Genomic DNA, 17,406 nt, shown 5'->3' on the forward strand with positions numbered 1-17,406 from the left:
GACCTGCCAGCAGCTCGTTCGGGGCTCCCCTACACACGCGCGGGACACACGCACACACTCACATGGGGGCTCGCCAGATGCTACAGATGGGGCCAAGTCAGGGGCCACGGCAGCAGAAAAAAAAGGACACGATGCGCACGATTAGGTTTTGGCCTTTAGTCTGAAAAAGTGTTGATTGAAAGTGTACAACAGAGAGCGGGTGCAAGCGGCCGAGGGGCCATGGAGCCGCCGATAAAAAAGAATGTCCTTAAATAAAGTGTTCACAGAGTAAAAACCAGAACCGGCAGTCCTTCCCTCCAACACAACAGAGCACAGGCACAGAACCGGTGATGAGCCCGAGGAGCAAAGAGGCGGCTGGGGAGGACAGCAGAGGCTCCCGGCTGCTGTGTGGAGGGAGAGCCCTCTTTGGAATGGGCGGAGTGAAGCCACCCAGCTCCCCCTGCACACCTCATACCCACTGCTAAGGCTAAAGGAAAAAGACAAAACTCAGTCTCAGGTCCGGAGGGCTCAGAAAACAGTCTAGGTGGGCAGGGGTCTGGATGACTGCTAGTCCCGCTTGGCCTTCTTCTTCTTGTCGCTGTTGCCATTTTCTTCAGCCCCCTCAGTAGAGAGCACTTCCTCTAGTTTCCGCTTGCCACTCTCTGACTGGAGCTCTGCTGTGTTTCGGGGCTTGAAGCAGATGATGATGCAGGTCATGTTGTCACACCCTGTACCATCCCCAGAAGTGTCTGGTGCCAGGCACTGATCCAGCAGCTACAAAAGGGATGGGGGTAGCTCAGCCACAGGGTTTGAACACCTTGCTGGGAACCTAGAGTCCCACAAGAGGGCTGGCCTGCTGAGTCAGGATGACAGGAGGAGAGAAATGGGCAAGAGGTATCACAAAACAGCCCACTTGCTAGTCCATAAGGCATAAGGTTAAGTCAGAGAAATGAGAGAAGGTGGAACTTTGTAGTCGGGGTTTAGCGTCTGTCAGCAATTAATGGTACTGCTCCCAGACTGCCGACTTAGCTCAGATGAAAAGAGTAAACCCTGGCTATGCACACCAAACACCCTCTCTTCTCCACCTTGGTACTCACCTCTTCCACAATGGATGACAATAACCGAAGCTCCCCATTTTCATCACGCTGGCTGATCTTTGATTGAATGAAGTCTACAACTTCCTGGCTGCTCATCACATTCCTGGGGTCGAGAACAACAGTCAGAATCTTCCAGTCTCACCAAGGCAGAGTAGAGGAGTATGGACAGAGGTGGTGGCCCAGGCCAGTGTAAATAACTACAGAAATTCTCAGCTCTGCCTTAGTCTGGGTGCTCTTCACTCACCAAGAGGTCTAGGTCTGCCTAGGTTCTAATCCTAGTGCCCTGAGCCCTATAAGAGAAGAAATGATGCAGAAAGGGGAATTTAGGGCATTCTGCCAGTGCTCACCAGATGCCATCACAGGCAATGACCATGAATTCATGGTCGTCAGTGAGAGTCAGCACCTTGATGTCAGGAAGGGCTGAAATCATCTGTTCCTCGGGTGGCAGGTTCTTGTTTCTCTTATAGAAGTGGTCCCCTGGAGTAAAGGAATGGTTGGTTGATGAGCAGTTTGGATACTTTTCCCACAGACCTGTGTTTGTGGCAGGTCAAACCTTGCCATTCATTTCCCTTCTTTACAAAGTTCCATAATCTAGTGGAATAGAGAACTGAGTCCTAGTTTTTCTAGTTTCAACCCTACTACCAGACTGCTGAACCTTAAGAAAGTCACTCACTGGTCTTGTTCATCATTCAAATGTTACGTAAGATGGGTATAATAATACCTATATAGCCAGGCGCAGTGGCTCATGCCGTAATCCCAGCACTTTAGGAGGCTGAGGCGGGCCTGAGGTCAGGAGGTCGAGACCAGCCTGACCAACATGGAGAAATCCTGTCTCTACTAAAGAAAAATACAAAATTAGCCAGGTGTGGTGGCGCATGCCTGTAATCCCAGCCGCTCAGGAGGCTGAGGCAGGAGAATTGCTTGAACCTGGGAGGTGGTGGCTGCAGTGAGCTGAGATCACGCCATTGCACTCCAGCCTGGGCAACAAGAGTAAAAACTCCGTCACAAAAAAAAAAAAAAAAAAAGATACCTATGTATAATGATATCTATACCCATCTTAGCTATTTCACAGGAATATAAGAACAGAGGTAGTAGATACTGAAGTGCTTTGAAAGGCACAAGCACTAGGAAGATTAAAGTTTGCTACTAGGTAGTCTGGGACAGACAGCAAGACCCTAGAAGTCTTTCCCAGTTTCTTGGCCCTTACCAATGGCTCTGGAGAGGTTGAGGCCCCCGTTGACTCGCCCATCCATGGTGACCTTGCCACCAGCATTCTTGATGCGTGCTAGTTCTACTTCATCCTCTGGTTTGTGATCATAGGACATGTCTAAAGCTTTGCCAGCCTCAGACACCACACAGCGAGAGTCTCCTGCGTTGGCTACAATCAACTGCTTCCCTCTTATGAGGGCCACCACCGCTGTTGTACCACTGTCAGAGCCAGGCTAAAGAGGAAGAAAGGGAGCATCATGGGAGCTTCTGAACATGAGTTCCTCACTGATGTGCTCCTGACCATTCACCTATGCTTGCTTTCACTGGGACCCCCAGGAAAGCTTTAACAAATAGGAGAGGCACAAATTTCATCTTTCTAGAGACAGCAGCACACTCCCTCTCCTGTGTTTTTAGATAATTAGACCCCAAAGGCTTACCATCTCATTCCCCTTGTGGAATAAATCCCTATGACTATCACGTCCATCCTAAAGTATCAGGGGGAATCCCCTTCCCCTGTCTCAAAATCAAAATTAGGGGATTCACACCTGCCTTGTGGCTTTTCAAGACTCATTGCTCCCGTTCCCCACACACCTCCTCTTTGCCTTCCATCCCTGGCACCATCATCTCTTCTTCTTCTTCATCGTCCTCTTCAGCCTCCTCGGTGTCATCCTCATCTTCCTCATTCTCTGCTTCCTCACTGCTGTAGCCATCCTCTTCCTCACTGCATTCCTGCCAGGAGGAGGATCCCAGACTGCTGAGACTGGGATGATCCCTTCCCTCCCCCCAGCTCATACTCAGAATCAAGAGGCCCTCACTGAACACAGGTCCTCAAAACACTGAAAGATACAAGTATATGGTCATGAAAATTGGGGGGATGGAAAGGGCTAGCATGAGTATAACTGACATCCTGAACTGGGCTTAGCAATCACTAGCAAAAAGCCCAGGACAAGGCAAGGGCTGCCAGCCAAAAGTATCTTTCAGGCACTGTGGCCAGAAAATAAATTGTCCAGAGAAGAAAACAGCCAACTAGCCAAGGTAACAACTATATTCTTGTTCTCTCTCTAGGAGACAGACTCTGAAAGGCCAGAACTAGATCTGATTATAGTATCAACAAAGGAAGAGGTAAGAAAGCAAATGGTACCTGTGATGACGGAGCTCAATGAATTCAAGGCTAAAGCTTAGAATACAGTGGGTCTTGGGGGATGATGTCAAAATAGGAGAAGGAGAGTTGAAAACTACAGATGGCAACCAAACAGGACCTCTCTGCAACTTCAGCATCTGCCTGCCCTCACAGGCCCTTACCTCACTGTCTTCCTCTTCCTCCTCCGCCTCATCTGACTCATCCTCACTGTCCTCAAAGAACTTGGACTTAGTAACTCGAGGCAGCTTGTCAGAGGCTGAAGAGCAGGAAGGCCCAGCCTCACCAGTGGGAATGCCAGGCTCACCAACTTGGCCTGCCTCAGTCCCACGTTCCGAGTTGGAGGAAAAGCCTGTGTAGGCCTTGGCTGTGGGGCCATTTTCCTGTGAAGGAGTTTCCCTAGTTGAGTCCTCAGGTCCTGCCTCCCCATTGAGGCCCTGGGACCCTGGTTCCTCGCCTGTCCCAGCTCCAGATTTGCTGTGGGGAGGGCCCTTGTGACAGTTCTGCCCGTAGCGTGTCAGCAGCTCTTCAATAGTCATGGTAGCCTCTTCATGCAGCAGTGCAGCCTCCTCATTGTCCACTGCAGGGAAGAGGCTAAATCAGAGCCCCCATGCCAGACTCCTCATGGGATCCGTTCATCTCACTATCTCAACAGCCCTTATAGCCTCTAACTTCCCCACAACCTCCCACTCTTAAGGTTCCTCTTCCTCATCAAGTCTCAGAAGAACATGCCCTAGCTCCTCCTCCTCCACAGACTTCTTTGGTGGTTGTGTTTCATCCCCTTCTTAATCAAAACAACACTAGTTACTATACTTCCCCTCTGAGGTCTCATTTGTTATTGTTAAGTTGTAAAAACTCTATTCTGGCTGAGGATCCAGGAAGCCCACAGTGCTATTGCAGAATTAGGATTTAGGCTTAATGACTGGCTATTGGGGCTAATAACTGCTCCAGTCTTAAGGGGAAAAAAAAAAAAAGCACATAAATACCAGCAGGAACAAGGAAGATCCCATCACAATGACAAAAGATAATGTATATACAATGTTTACAGCTCAGATGCCACTCAACAAAGATAATTCTTTTTCATAACCACATACAATGCAGGAGAATACCATAGGTTTCTTTAACATAAGGACTCCCCAGGTCCCTAGAAAGCCATCCTATCTTAGAATTGATAAGAAATATTAAAGAATATTTCTTAAAATGCTGATTTCCCCTCAAACAAGGGATGCCACACTCACCATCATCTTCATCAGCTACTTTTTCTTTTTCATCTTCATCCTCAGTAGGTCGCCCTGCAATCTGTGCCAGCTCTTTAATGACTTCCTCAGTGGTCAGTTTGGCATCAATAGCCAAGAAGGCATCTTCTAAAGCCTGAATATAAGCAAAATAGTCTAAGACTAGTACAAAATGAACTCCCTATGTACAATCCTGAGTACAAGGATGGAATACAAATTAGAGTGTGAGCTACCACAGGAAGACACACTCACAGATAAAAACAGTTCAGAGGCCTAGGAATAATAAGGCAAGTCTAAAAGGTGGCCAGTAAGCTCGTTTTAGGAACAGAATTCTTCAAGAGTAAATAAGCAGCAGCAGCTAGGGGACAAAAAGAAAGGAAAAGCCCAAGGGCTAGAGAACAAGGGAAAAGCCTACACAAGTGAGGAATGGGCAGTGTGAGCAGACAGACCTTCTGTAGCTTGCCTTCCTTGTAGGCCTTCTGATCTTTGATGATATCAGGAAGATATTTGGCACAGTACAAGGCAACTTCCTCCCCTAGAAGGAAAGGAAGGAAGGTCACCTGGAGCACTGCTCCCCACACATAGAAAATGATACAATATTTATATGCCATAGTGGAGTGAACCCCGAGGGTTGAGGGGATAAATATCTTAGCGCCCCTGAACCCTATTTGAAGGACACTGTTTGAGGAAGTCCTGATCCAAAAAAATGGATTTCACCATCAATTCTCTCGGGTATATTAATATAACTCGTCTTTTCTCACCTGTATACTTAGTTCTCTAGTGAAAAAAAGATAAAGAATCAGCTCATCTGGGTACAATTTTTTTTTCTTTCTTTTTTTTTTTTTTTAAAGAGAGGGTCTTGCTCTGTTGCCCAGGCTGGAGTGCAGTGGCATGGTCTTGGCTCACTGCAACTTCCACCTCCCGGGTTCAAGCGATTCTCCTGCCTCAGCCTCCTGAGCATCTGGGACTATAGGCACAAGCCACCATGCCCAGCTAATTTTTGTAGTTTTAGAAGAGACGGGGTTTCACCATATTGGTCAGGCTGGTCTCGAACTCCTGACCTCGTGATCCATCGTGCTGAGATTACAGGCGTGAGCTACCATGCCTGGCCTAAAAATTTTTTTAAATAAAAATAAAAAAAGATAAAGAGGCTCTTTGGATTAAAACAAGTCCTGGTGAGATTATAAACCAATACAGTACCTACTGGGAAAAAAGAATGACAGAATACAGAAAAACAGCACCAGGCAGGAAATGATATTGAGGGCCAGACCTTGGAAAGTAAATGAACAAGGGGACTGTTCTTGCCCTGGAACGTCTGGAATTGGGGTCCTAGAATGTTACCAATATGATCTGTTAAGTTACCTCCATGTCCATCGTAGACAGAAAACATGGCTGTCTCACTGTCCAGCTCAGGAATACAGTTGTGAGCATCCTAGGAAAAGGACAGCATAATTGGCATGTCTCAGGGTCAAAGAATATTCCTCAGGTCATAGGGATCAATGTCACACCTTACTAACCTTTCCCTGGCTGGCATATATGGCCTAGAAATAAGAAAGGAAGATGGAATGATAAAATAAATACAGAGAAAGAAAAGAAAAAAAAGAGGCAAAGGAGGAAAGGGGAAGGAGAAAAGGAAGAATCAGGTTACTACCTTTATAATAACCTCAACCTAGGAGATATCTCAGTCCAAATGGCAGAATATTCGGCTGCTGGAAATAAACCTGACCCTTTTGGATCTGTGGAAACTACGGGAAAACCAGAATAAAGGATTTTTTTTTCTTCTTTTTTTCTGAGATGGAGTCTCGCTCTGTCACCCAGGCTGGAGTGCAGTGGCGCAATCTTGGCTCACTGCAACCTCCGCCTCCTGGGTTCAAGTGATTCTCCTGCCTCTGCCTGCTGAATAGCTGAGATTACAGGCGCGTGCCACCACGCCTGGCTAACTTTTGTATTTTTAGTGGAAATGGGGTTTCACCATGTTGGTCAGGCTGGTCTCAAACTTCTGACCTTGTGATCCGCCTGCCTTGGCCTCCCAAAGTGTTGGACAGGCTGTATACAGCATTATTTATAATAAAAAACAGTTGAGGTCGGGCATGGTGGCTCATGCCTGTAATCCCAGCACTTTGGGAGGCCGAGGCGGGCGGATCACTAAGTCAAGAGATTGATACCATCCTGGCCAACATGATGAAACCCCATCTCTACTAAAAATACAAAAATTAGCCGGGCGTGGTGGTGTGTGCCTGTAGTCCCAGCTACTCAGAAGGCTGAGGCAGGAGAATCACTTGAACCCAGGAGGTGGAGGTTGCAGTGAGTGAAGATAACATTACTGTACGCCAGCCTGAGCGACAGAGTGAGACTCCGTCTCAAAAAAATAAAATAAAAAATAAATAAATAAAATAAAAAACAGTTGTAACCGTGTAAATTTCCAGGAATAGATTACAAATGGTACGTATCTCCAGTGGAATACATGTAGCTGTTAAAAGCAAATATATGTTGGCCGGGCGCGGTGGCTCAAGCCTGTAATCCCAGCACTTTGGGAGGCCGAGACGGGTGGATCACGAGGTCAGGAGATCGAGACCATCCTGGTCTACACGGTGAAACCCCGTCTCTACTAAAAATACAAAAAACTAGCCGGGCGAGATGGTGGGCGCCTGTAGTCCCAGCTACTCGGGAGGCTGAGGCAGGAGAATGGCATGAACCCGGGAGGCAGAGCTTGTAGTGAGCCGAGATCGCGCCACTGCACTCCAGCCTGGGCGACAGAGCGAGACTCCATCTCAAAAAAAAAAGCAAATATATGTTAATTTGGAAATCAATTCATAATATCTTAAGTAGTTAAAAGCAAAAAGTTAAAGTATCTACGTGTATATGTGAGTCTGGAAGATCACATAGCAAACAACCACAGAGGGTGAGATTTGGGTAATAATTTCTATTTTGACATTCATTTTTAAATTTTTGTACAATAAACCACATTGTTCCATTCTGAATAAGGATAACAAACACACCTAAGAAATGGCCTCAAGTTGCCATTCTACCATATACTGCATGATCTCTGGTCAGCTACTTTATGGTGTGCCTCAATTTTATCCTCTGTGATGTGGAATAACAACATCTACCACACCCACATCATCACAGAACTGTTGATAATGATGCAAAACACATAAAAGCCCTTTGTAAACTGGAATTTGCTACGTAAATATATACACATACACACATACGTACATACATACACATATGTATATTCTGCTCTGAAATCAGCACCCATTTCACATTTTTCTTTTTTGTTCTTCTCAAAGAGGACCACCCACAATAAAGATTCATCTTACACCTTGAGGTCTCAGTCCCGAGAACTATTGCACAATTACCCTCTCCTTCACTTCTTGGTGAAGCTTGGGATCTATATTATGATTTGGAACTGCTTCACCTTCTCTAAACACTTTAATTTTCCCCTTTTACATCTTTGCTCATAACCTTTACCCATACCTTTGCTTCCCTCTATCCCCTACTGAGACAGAGCCAAGTATTTCAACATGGTCTCTCAGCAATCTAGAAAAACTCACCCAACCTTGTATAACCCCACCAACTGATTTATGCCTGAATCAGAACTACTAAGTTTGCTAGTCATAAAATGTTATGAGATTGGCTGGGTGCGCTGGTTCACACCTGTAATCCCTGTGCTTTGGGAAGGTAGGCAGGAGGGAATGATTGAGATCAGGAGTTGGAGACCAGCCTAGGCAACATAGCAAGACCCCGCCTCTACAAAAAAATTTTAAAATTAGCTAGGCATAGCAGCATGCACCTGCAGTCAGTCCTAACTACTCGGAACATTGAGGCAAGAGGACCACCTCAGCCCAGGAGGTCAAGGCTGCAGAAAGTTATGATGCACCACAGCACTCCAGTCTGGGTGACAGAGGGAGACCCCATCTCTAAAAAAAAAGTTATGGGATCACATTGACTGTGGTCACTACTTCAATTCAGCATCTTGTTTTCTTTCTTTTTTTTTTTTTTTTTCTGAGATGGAGTCTCCCGGGCTGGAGTGCAGTGACGCGATCTAGGCTCACCGTAACCTCCACCTCCCAGGCTCAAGCAATTCTCCTGCCTCAGTCTCCTGAGTAGCTGAAATTACAGTATGCACCGCCACCGTGCCCAGCCAATTTTTGTATTTTCAGTAGAGATGGGGTTTCACCATGTTGCCCAGGCTTGTCTCAAACTCCTGAGCTCAAGTGATCTGCCCACCTCAGCCTCCCAAAATGCTGGGATTATAAGCATGAGCCACCGTGCCTGGCCAAACACAGAAATTCTCCTCTCTTCCTAGATTAACAATTTCTCTTAAATTCCTGATCTCAAATCCTTCTCCTTCAAGATCTTACTTCACAGAGAATGTAATAACCTTAACAGCAATCCAAATAGCCATTTTGGTAGTGGCTCATGCATGTAATCTCAACATTTTGGGAGGTCAAGGCAGGAGGATTGCTTGAGGTCAGGAGTTCAAGACCAGCCTGGGCAACATAGCGGGACCTCATCTCAGCAACACCCCCAAAGCCATTCTGCAGACTTCATTTCCCCTAGCCATTATGTGGGATTAAACAGCACAAATCATGTCAGTTTCCTTTTCTTTTTCAATGTTTATTTTAGAATCAGGGAGTACATATATAAGTTTGTTACAAAGGTATACTGTGTGATGCTGAGGTTTGGGGTATGACTGAACCCCTTTCCCAGGTGGTGGGTATAGTATCAAATAGGTGGTTTTTCAGCTGTTCCTCTGCCACCCCCACTCCCTATCCCCCGCGCCACCATCTCTAACAGACCCCAGTGTCTATTGCTGCCATCTTTATATCCATGTGTATTTGATGTTCAGCTCCCACTTACAAGTGAGAACATGCAGTATTTGGTTTTCTGTTTCTGTGTTAGTTCACTTAGGATAATGCCCTCCAGCCACATTCATGTTGTTGCAAAGACATGGTTTCATTCTTTTCAATGGATGTATAGTATTCCATGGTAGCTATATACCGTATTTTCTTTATCCAGTCCACCACTGATGGGCACCTGGGTTGATTCAGTTTTTGCTATTGTGAATAGTGCCACAATGAACATACACGTACATATGTTCTTTTGGAAAAATGATTTATTTTCCTTTGGGTGTATACCCAGCAATCAGATTGCTGGGTCTAATGGTAGTTCGACTCTTAGTTCTTTGAGAAATCTCCAAACTGACAGTGCCTAGACTAAATTAATTTACACCCTCAAAAACAGTGCACACGTGTCTGCTTTCCTCTGCAGCCTTACCAATGTCTCTCATTTTTTGACATTTTAACAAAAGCTGTTCTGACTGGTGTGAGATGGTATCTCTTTGTGGCTCTGATTTGCATTTGTCTGATGATTAGAGATGAGCATTTTTTCATGTTTGTGGGCCACATGTACATCTTTTGAGAAGTATCTGTTCATGTCCTTCGCCCACTTTTTAATGGGGTTGTTTGCTTTTTGCTTGTTAGGTTCCTTATAGATTTTGTATATTAGACCTTTGTTGGATGTATACTTTGTGAATATTTTCTCTCATTCTATAGGTTGTCAGTTTACCCCCTTGATAGTTTCTCTTGCTGCATGTCACTTTTCTTGAAAGATCTCTTGGGATTCTGTGTAGTTCTATACCTCTGACTGCCTGTTTCTACAGGATGTCCTTCCTTCCTTCCCTTTCCTTTCCTTTCTTCCCTTCTTCCCTCCCTCCCTCTCTCCCTCTCTCTCTCTCTTTCTTTCTCTTTCTTTTCCTTTTCTTTTCTTCCTCTCTCTCTGCTGGGATAACAGGCACATGCCACCACGCCCAGCTAATTTTTGTATTTTTAGTAGAGATGGGGTTTCACCATGTTGGCCAGGATGGTCTCAATCTCCTGGACCTTGTGATCCGCCCACCTTGGCCTCCCAAAGTGCTGGGATTACAGGCGTGAGCCATGCTCCGGATTACAGGCATGAGCCATGCACCCGGCCAGGATGTTCTTTCTTTCTAGACCTCAAACTTAACACATGTAATCAGGAAATCAGCAGTCTGCAAAAAAAATCAGAGGTTCCCCTACAGGTCTTATTTCTGTAAATGGAATCTTAACTCTCCCAGGCAACACTTAATCCCAGAGTCAAGCTTAACTTCCTGGCTGTCTTCCACCATCCATCACTGAGTCCTGCTGGATTTTCCTTCATCATGTTGTTGTTCCTGGATTACTTTGTTTTGTTGGGTTTTTTTTTTTTTTTTTTTTTTTTTAAGAGAGAGTGAGCCTCCCTCTGTCACCCAGGCTGGAGTACAGTGGCGTGATCTCAGCTCACTACAACTTCCGCAACCCAGGTTCAAGTGATTCTCATGCCTCAGCCTCCCAAGTAGCTGGGATTACAGGTATGTGCCACCACGCCTGGCTAATTTTTATATTTTTAGTAGACACGGGGTTCCACCATGTTGCCCAGGCTGGCCTCAAACTCCCGACCTTAGGTGATCCTCCTGCCTCAGCCTCCCAAAGTGCTGGAATTTAGGCATGAGCCACCACGCCAGCCCACAGTAAAATTATTATTATTACTGTCGCCAGGCTGGGGTGCAGTGGCGTAATCTTGGCTCCCCGCAACCTCCACCTCCCGGGTTCAAGTGATTCTCCTGCCTCAGCCTCCCGAGTAGCTGGGACTACAGGTGTGTGCCACCACACCTAGCTTATTTATTTATTTATTTATTTATTTAGAGACGGAGTCTCACTCCGTCGTCCAGGCTGGAGTGAAGTGGCGCAATCTCAACTCACTGCAAGCTCAGCCTCGTGGGTTCATGCCATTCTCCTGCCTCAGACTCCCGAGTAGCTGGGACTACAGGCGCCTGCCACCAGGCCTGACTAATTTTTGTATTTTTAGTAGAGACGGGGTTTCACCGTGTTAGCCAGGATGGTCTTTATCTCCTGATCTCGTGATCCACCTGCCTCGGCCTCCGAAAGTGCTGGGATTACAGGCATGAGCCACCGCGCCCGGCCTAATTTTTTATTTTGGGCAGAGATGGGGTTTTAAAATTAGCCATGTATGATGGTGCACACCTGCGGTCCCATCTATGTGGAGGCTGAGGTGGCAAGACTGCTTGAGCCCAGAGGTTGAGGCTGCAGTGAGCTATCACATAGCACCACTGCACTCCAGCACAAGCAAGAATAAGACCCTGTCTCAAAAAAAAAAAAAAAAAAAGAAACCATTAAAAAAAAACAGATAACAACAACTGTTAGCAAGAACATGGAGAAACTGAAATTCTTGTGTACTGCTGGTGGAAATGTAAATGATACAGGCGTTGTGAAAAACAACATGGAGGCCAGACACGGTGGCTCACGCCTGTAATTCCAGCACTTTGGGAGGCCAAGGCAGGCGGATAATTTGAGGTCAGGAGTTCAAGACCAGCCTGGCCAACATGGTGAAACCCCATCTCTACCTAAAAATACAAAAATCAGCCGGGTGTTGTGGCAAGCACCTGTAATCCCAGCTACTTGGGAAGCCAAGGCAGGAGAATCACTTGAACCCTGGAGGCAGAGGTTGCAGTGAGCCGAGATGGCACCACTGTACTCCAGCCTGGGCGGCAGAGCAGGACTCTGTCTCAAAAAAATAAAAAAAAATTAGGCAGTCACTAAAAGACAAATACTGTATGATTCCACTTACAGTATGAAGTATATAAAGTAATCAAATTCATAGAGACTGAAAGTAGAATGCTGTTTGTCATGAGCTGGGGAAAAGAGAATGGGGACTTACTTAATGGGTATAGAGTTTCAGTTTTGTAGGATGAAGAGTTCTGGAAACTGGGTGCACAACAATGTGAATGTACTAAATACTACTCAACTGTACATTAAAAAAATCATTCAGGCCGGGCGTGGTGGCTCATGCCTGTAATCCCAGTACTTTGGGAGGCCGAGGCGGGTGGATCACTTGAGATGAGGAGTTAGAGATCAGCCTGGTCAACATGGAGAAACCCCGTCTCTACTAAAAATACAAAAATTAACTGGGCATGGTGGTGCACGCCTATAATCCCAGCTACTCAGGAGGCTGAGGCAGGAGAATCTCTTGAGCCCAGGATACGGAGGTTGCAGTGAGCCAGGATTGCACCACTGCACTCCAGCATAGGTGACAGAGCAAGACTCCATCTCAAAAAAAAAAAAAAAAGAAACGATTAAGATGGTAATTTTTATGTTAAATGTATTTTATCACAATGAAAACTTTTTTTTTTTTCTTCTTGAAACAGAGTTTCGCTCTTGTTGGCCAGGCTGGAGTACAATGGCATGATCTAGGCTCACTGCAACTTCTGCCTTCCCAGTCAAGTGATTCTCCCTCCTCAGCCTCCTGAGTAGCTGGGATTATAGGCATGCACCACCATGCCTGGCTAATTTTGTATTTTTGGTAGAGACAGGGTTTCTCCATATTGGTCAGGTTGGTCTCAAACTCCCAACCTCAGGTGATTCGCCTGTCTTGGCCTCCCAAAGTGCTGGGATTACAGGCGTAAGCCACTGCACCCAGCCACAAAGAAAATTTTTAAAGAAAAAAAAAAAGCCAAAAACTTTCCACAAAGAAGAGCCCAGGCTCAGATGGCTTTATTGGTGAATTCTACCAAACATTTACAGAAAAATAATACCAATGATTCACAAACTCTTCCATCACATCGAAAAGAAGGCAACACTTCCCAATTCATTCTATGAGGCCAGTATTACCCTGATTCCAAAACCAAAGACATCACGACAAATTACAGACCAATTATCTCTTATGAATATAGACACAAAAATCCTCAACAAAATAGTAGCAAACTAAATCCAGCACCATATAAAAGGATAATACACAATGATCAAGTAAGATTTATACACCAAAAAAATGCAAGGTTGGTTTAACATTCAAAAAATCACTTAATGCAATATAGCGCTATCAGTAGACTAAAGAACAAAACCCTATGATCATCTCAATAGATATTATAAAAGGCACTTGACAAAATGCAGTGCTCATTAATGATAAAAAGACTCAATGTCAGAATGCCAGTCTGGGCAACACAGTAAGACCCTGTCTCTATAAAAAATTTTTTAAAAATTAGCCCAGTATGGTGGTGTAATGCATGTAACCCCAGCTACTAAGAAGGCGGAGGCAGGTGGATCTCTTGAACCTAGGAGCTCAAGGCTGCAGTGAGCTATGATTGAGCCACTGTGCTACAGTCTGAGTGACAGAGCAAGACTGTCTCTTAAAAAAATATATAAAATAGACTCAACAACCTAGGAATAAAAGGGAACTTCCTAAACCTGATAGAGTACATCTATGAAAAACTCAGTCAGCTGGGCGTGGCGGCTCACACCTGTAATACTCCCCCAGTTGATCTACAGATTCTACATAACCCCCATCTAAACCCAGGTGCCTTTTGTGCAGAGATTGACAAATTAATCCTAAAATTTATATGAAAAATAACGAATTTTAAAGACATTTCAAAACGTACTAAAAAGCTACAGTAACCAAGATAGTGTATTACTGGCATAGGGACATGTAGACCAATGAAATGGACTTGAGAGTTCAGAAATAAAACCCTCATATTTACGGTCAATTTATCTCTGACAATGATGCCAAGATAATTCAATGGGGGAAAAGAACAGTGGTTTAAACAAATAGTGCTGGGACAACTTGATATCCACACACAACAGAATGAAGTTGGATCACTCCCTCACACCATTCATAAAAATTCACTCAAAATGGATCACAGACTTAAATGAAACAGCTAAAACTATACAACTCTCAGAAGAAAACCTAAGAGAAAATTGTGACTTTGGGTTAGGCAAAGCTTCTTAATAAAAGCAAACAAAATAGACAAATTGGACTTTATCAAAAGCAAAAACTTTTGTTTCAAAAGACACGGTCAAGAAAGCAAAAAGAGGCCAGGTGCGGTGGCTCACATGTGTAATCCTAGCACTGTGGGAGGCCCAATCAGGCAGATCACAAGGTCAGGAGTTCAAGACCAGCCTGGCCAACATGTTGAAACTCTATCTGTACTAAAAATACAAAAATTAGCTGCGCGTCATGGCGCGTGCCTGTAGTCCCAGCTACTTGGGAGGCTGAGGCAGGAGAATCGCTTGAACCTGGGAGGCGGAGGTTGCAGTGAGCCGAGATTGCACCACTGCACTCCAGCCTGGCAACAGAGCGAGACTCCGTCTCAAAACAAAACAAAACAAAAAAAAGAAAACAAAAAGAGGCAGGGTGCAGTGGCTCATGACTGTAATCCCAGCACTTTGGGAGGCTGAGGCAGGTTGATCACTTGAGGTCAGTAGTTCGAGACCAGCCTGGCCAACACGGTAAAACCTGGTCTCTACTAAAAATACAAAAATTAGCTGGGCGTGGTGGCACACACCTGGGTCCCAGCTACTCGAGAAGCTGAGGCAGGAGGATCACTTGAACTCAGGAGGCAGAGGTTGCAGTGAGCCACGATCGCGCCACTCCATTCCAGCCTGGGTGGTCAGACCAAGACTGTCCCCCGACCAAAAATAAATAAATAAATAAAAGAAAAAAAGAAATCAAAAAGTCCACAAAAATTGGAGAAAATATTTGCAAATCATATATCTAACAAACTTGTATCCAAAACATATACAGAACTCTTAACATATCAAAAGACAAAAAACATCCAATTAAAAACAAACAAAGGCTTTAAATAGACATTTCTCCAAAGAAGATACACAAATGGCCAGTAAACACATAAAAGATGTTCAAACATAAGACCTGGCATGGTGGCTCTAGCCTGTAATCCCAGCACTTTGGGAGGCCCAGGGAGGCGGATCCTTTGAGGTCAGGAGCTCAAGACCAGCCTGAACAACATGGTTAATGCCCTGTCTCTACTAAAAATACAAAAAATTAGCTGGGCGTGGTGGCATGTGCCTATAATCCCAGCTGCTAGGGAGGCTGAGGCAGGAGAATCGCTTGAACCTGGACAGAGTGAGACTCTGTCTCAAACAAAAAGTTCAAACATCGTTAGCCATTTAGCCATCAGAGAAATACAAATCAAAATGACAAGGAGACACCACTTCACACCCACTATTAGTTATTATAAAAAAGGTGGATAAGTGTAGTGAAGATATGAAGGAACTGGCATCCTCATATATCGCTGGCAAGAATGTAAGATGGTACAGCCACTTTGGAAAAGAGTTTAGCAGTTTCTCAAAATGTTAAACATGTAGTTACCATATGACCCAGCAATTCCATTATTTGGTATATAACCAAAAGATACGAGGATATATTTCCACACAAAAATTTGTACATAGTATTTATAACAGCAAAAAAAAAAAAAAAAAAATGTGGAAATCCAAAATGTCTATCAACTAATGAATGAACAAAATGTGATATATCCGTACCATGGAATATTATTCAATCATAAAAGAGAATGAAATACTGATTGATTCATGATACAACATTGATGACCCTTAAAAATATTATGCTTGGCCGGGTGCGGTGGCATACATCTGTAATCCCAGCACTTTGGGAGGCTGAGGCGGGCGGATTGCCTGAGCTCAGGAGTTCGAGACTGCCCTGGGCAACATGGTGAAACTCGTCTCTACTAAAATACACACAAAAAAATTAGCCGGGCATGATGGTTGGTGCCTGTAGTCCCAGCTACTCAGGAGGCTGAGGCATGAGAATCGCTTTAACCCAGAAGATGGAGGCTGCAGTGAGCCGAGATCACGCCACTGCACTCCAGCCTGGGTAATAGAAGGAGACCTTGTCTCCAAAATTAATTAATTAATTAATTAATTAATTAATTAAAAAATTATGCTTAGGCACAACTATGATATATCAATTAAAAAATATCAGGCCAGGTATGGTGGCTCATGCCTGTAATCCCAGCACTTTGGGAGGCTGAGGTGAAAAGATTCCTTGAGGCCAAGGGTTCAAGACCAGCCTGGACAACACAGTAAGACCCTGTCTCTATGAAAATAAATGAATAAATAACAATAATTAAAATCGACCTCCTGGGGATAAGAAAAAGAGTTAACTAGGAGATAAGAGAAAATTCAAGAATTGTTAGGTCATTAATTTGGGATGGAGTACTGGGTCTTTTGCTTCCATTCCATCAACTAAGTGAGGAAGTTTCCAACAGAAACAACTGTAGCAAATGGGAGTGCCTAAAACAAAACTAGCACCTCTTTCCTGGTTACACAGGCAACAGACTTGGTGATCTGCCTGAGCTCTATGTCTATCTGAACAGAAGGAGAGAATTTTAAAAAGTGACCACTGGAGCCTGAACCATCTTGCTGGTATCCACCCAAAGGAGTCCAGCAGTATGAGGTCAAGGATACACAGCAGGTGGTAAAAGCCAAAGAAAAGTCTAAAAACCAAAAGTGGAGATCAAGTCCCTCTAGGCCAGGCCTGGCTATTGCTGGAACCAAAGAGATGGTGAGTGATAACTGGATATGAGACTGGAGTTTTAAAGAGAATTCTGGCCGGGCGCGGTGGCTCAAGCCTGTAATCCCAGCACTTTGGGAGGCCGAGATGGACGGATCACGAGGTCAGGAGATCGAGACCATCCTGGCTAACACGGTGAAACCCCGTCTCTAATAGAAAATACAAAAAACTAGCCGGGCGACGAGGCGGGCGCCTGTAGTCCCAGCTACTCGGGGGGCTGAGACAGGAGAATGGCGTGAACCCGGGAGGCGGAGCTTGCAGTGAGCTGAGATCTGGCCACTGCACTCCAGCCTGGGCGGCAGAGCAAGACTCCGTCTCAAAAAAAAAAAAAAAAAAAAATTAGCTGGGC

At 44.9% G+C, this 17,406-nt stretch overlaps 1 protein-coding gene across 1 annotated transcript in view; it reads right to left on the reverse strand.

Annotated features, from left to right (window-relative positions):
- Positions 1-137: 137 nt before the first annotated feature.
- The window catches only part of PPM1G (protein phosphatase, Mg2+/Mn2+ dependent 1G), a 24,923-nt gene continuing 7,654 nt past the window's right edge, over positions 138-17,406 (reverse strand). Inside the window, exons 2-10 of the mRNA XM_023229979.1 lie at positions 6,021-6,090; positions 5,108-5,193; positions 4,662-4,794; positions 3,588-4,003; positions 2,877-3,014; positions 2,284-2,518; positions 1,424-1,553; positions 1,077-1,179; positions 138-753 (exon numbers count right to left, since the gene is read on the reverse strand). Of these exons, the coding sequence (XP_023085747.1) occupies positions 547-753; positions 1,077-1,179; positions 1,424-1,553; positions 2,284-2,518; positions 2,877-3,014; positions 3,588-4,003; positions 4,662-4,794; positions 5,108-5,193; positions 6,021-6,090 (1,518 nt within the window). The 3' untranslated portion in view covers positions 138-546. The remainder of the gene's footprint in view (positions 754-1,076; positions 1,180-1,423; positions 1,554-2,283; positions 2,519-2,876; positions 3,015-3,587; positions 4,004-4,661; positions 4,795-5,107; positions 5,194-6,020; positions 6,091-17,406) is intronic.

The sequence above is a fragment of the Piliocolobus tephrosceles genome, chromosome 15, assembly GCF_002776525.5.
Source record: "Piliocolobus tephrosceles isolate RC106 chromosome 15, ASM277652v3, whole genome shotgun sequence".
Taxonomy (NCBI): Eukaryota; Metazoa; Chordata; class Mammalia; order Primates; family Cercopithecidae; genus Piliocolobus; species Piliocolobus tephrosceles.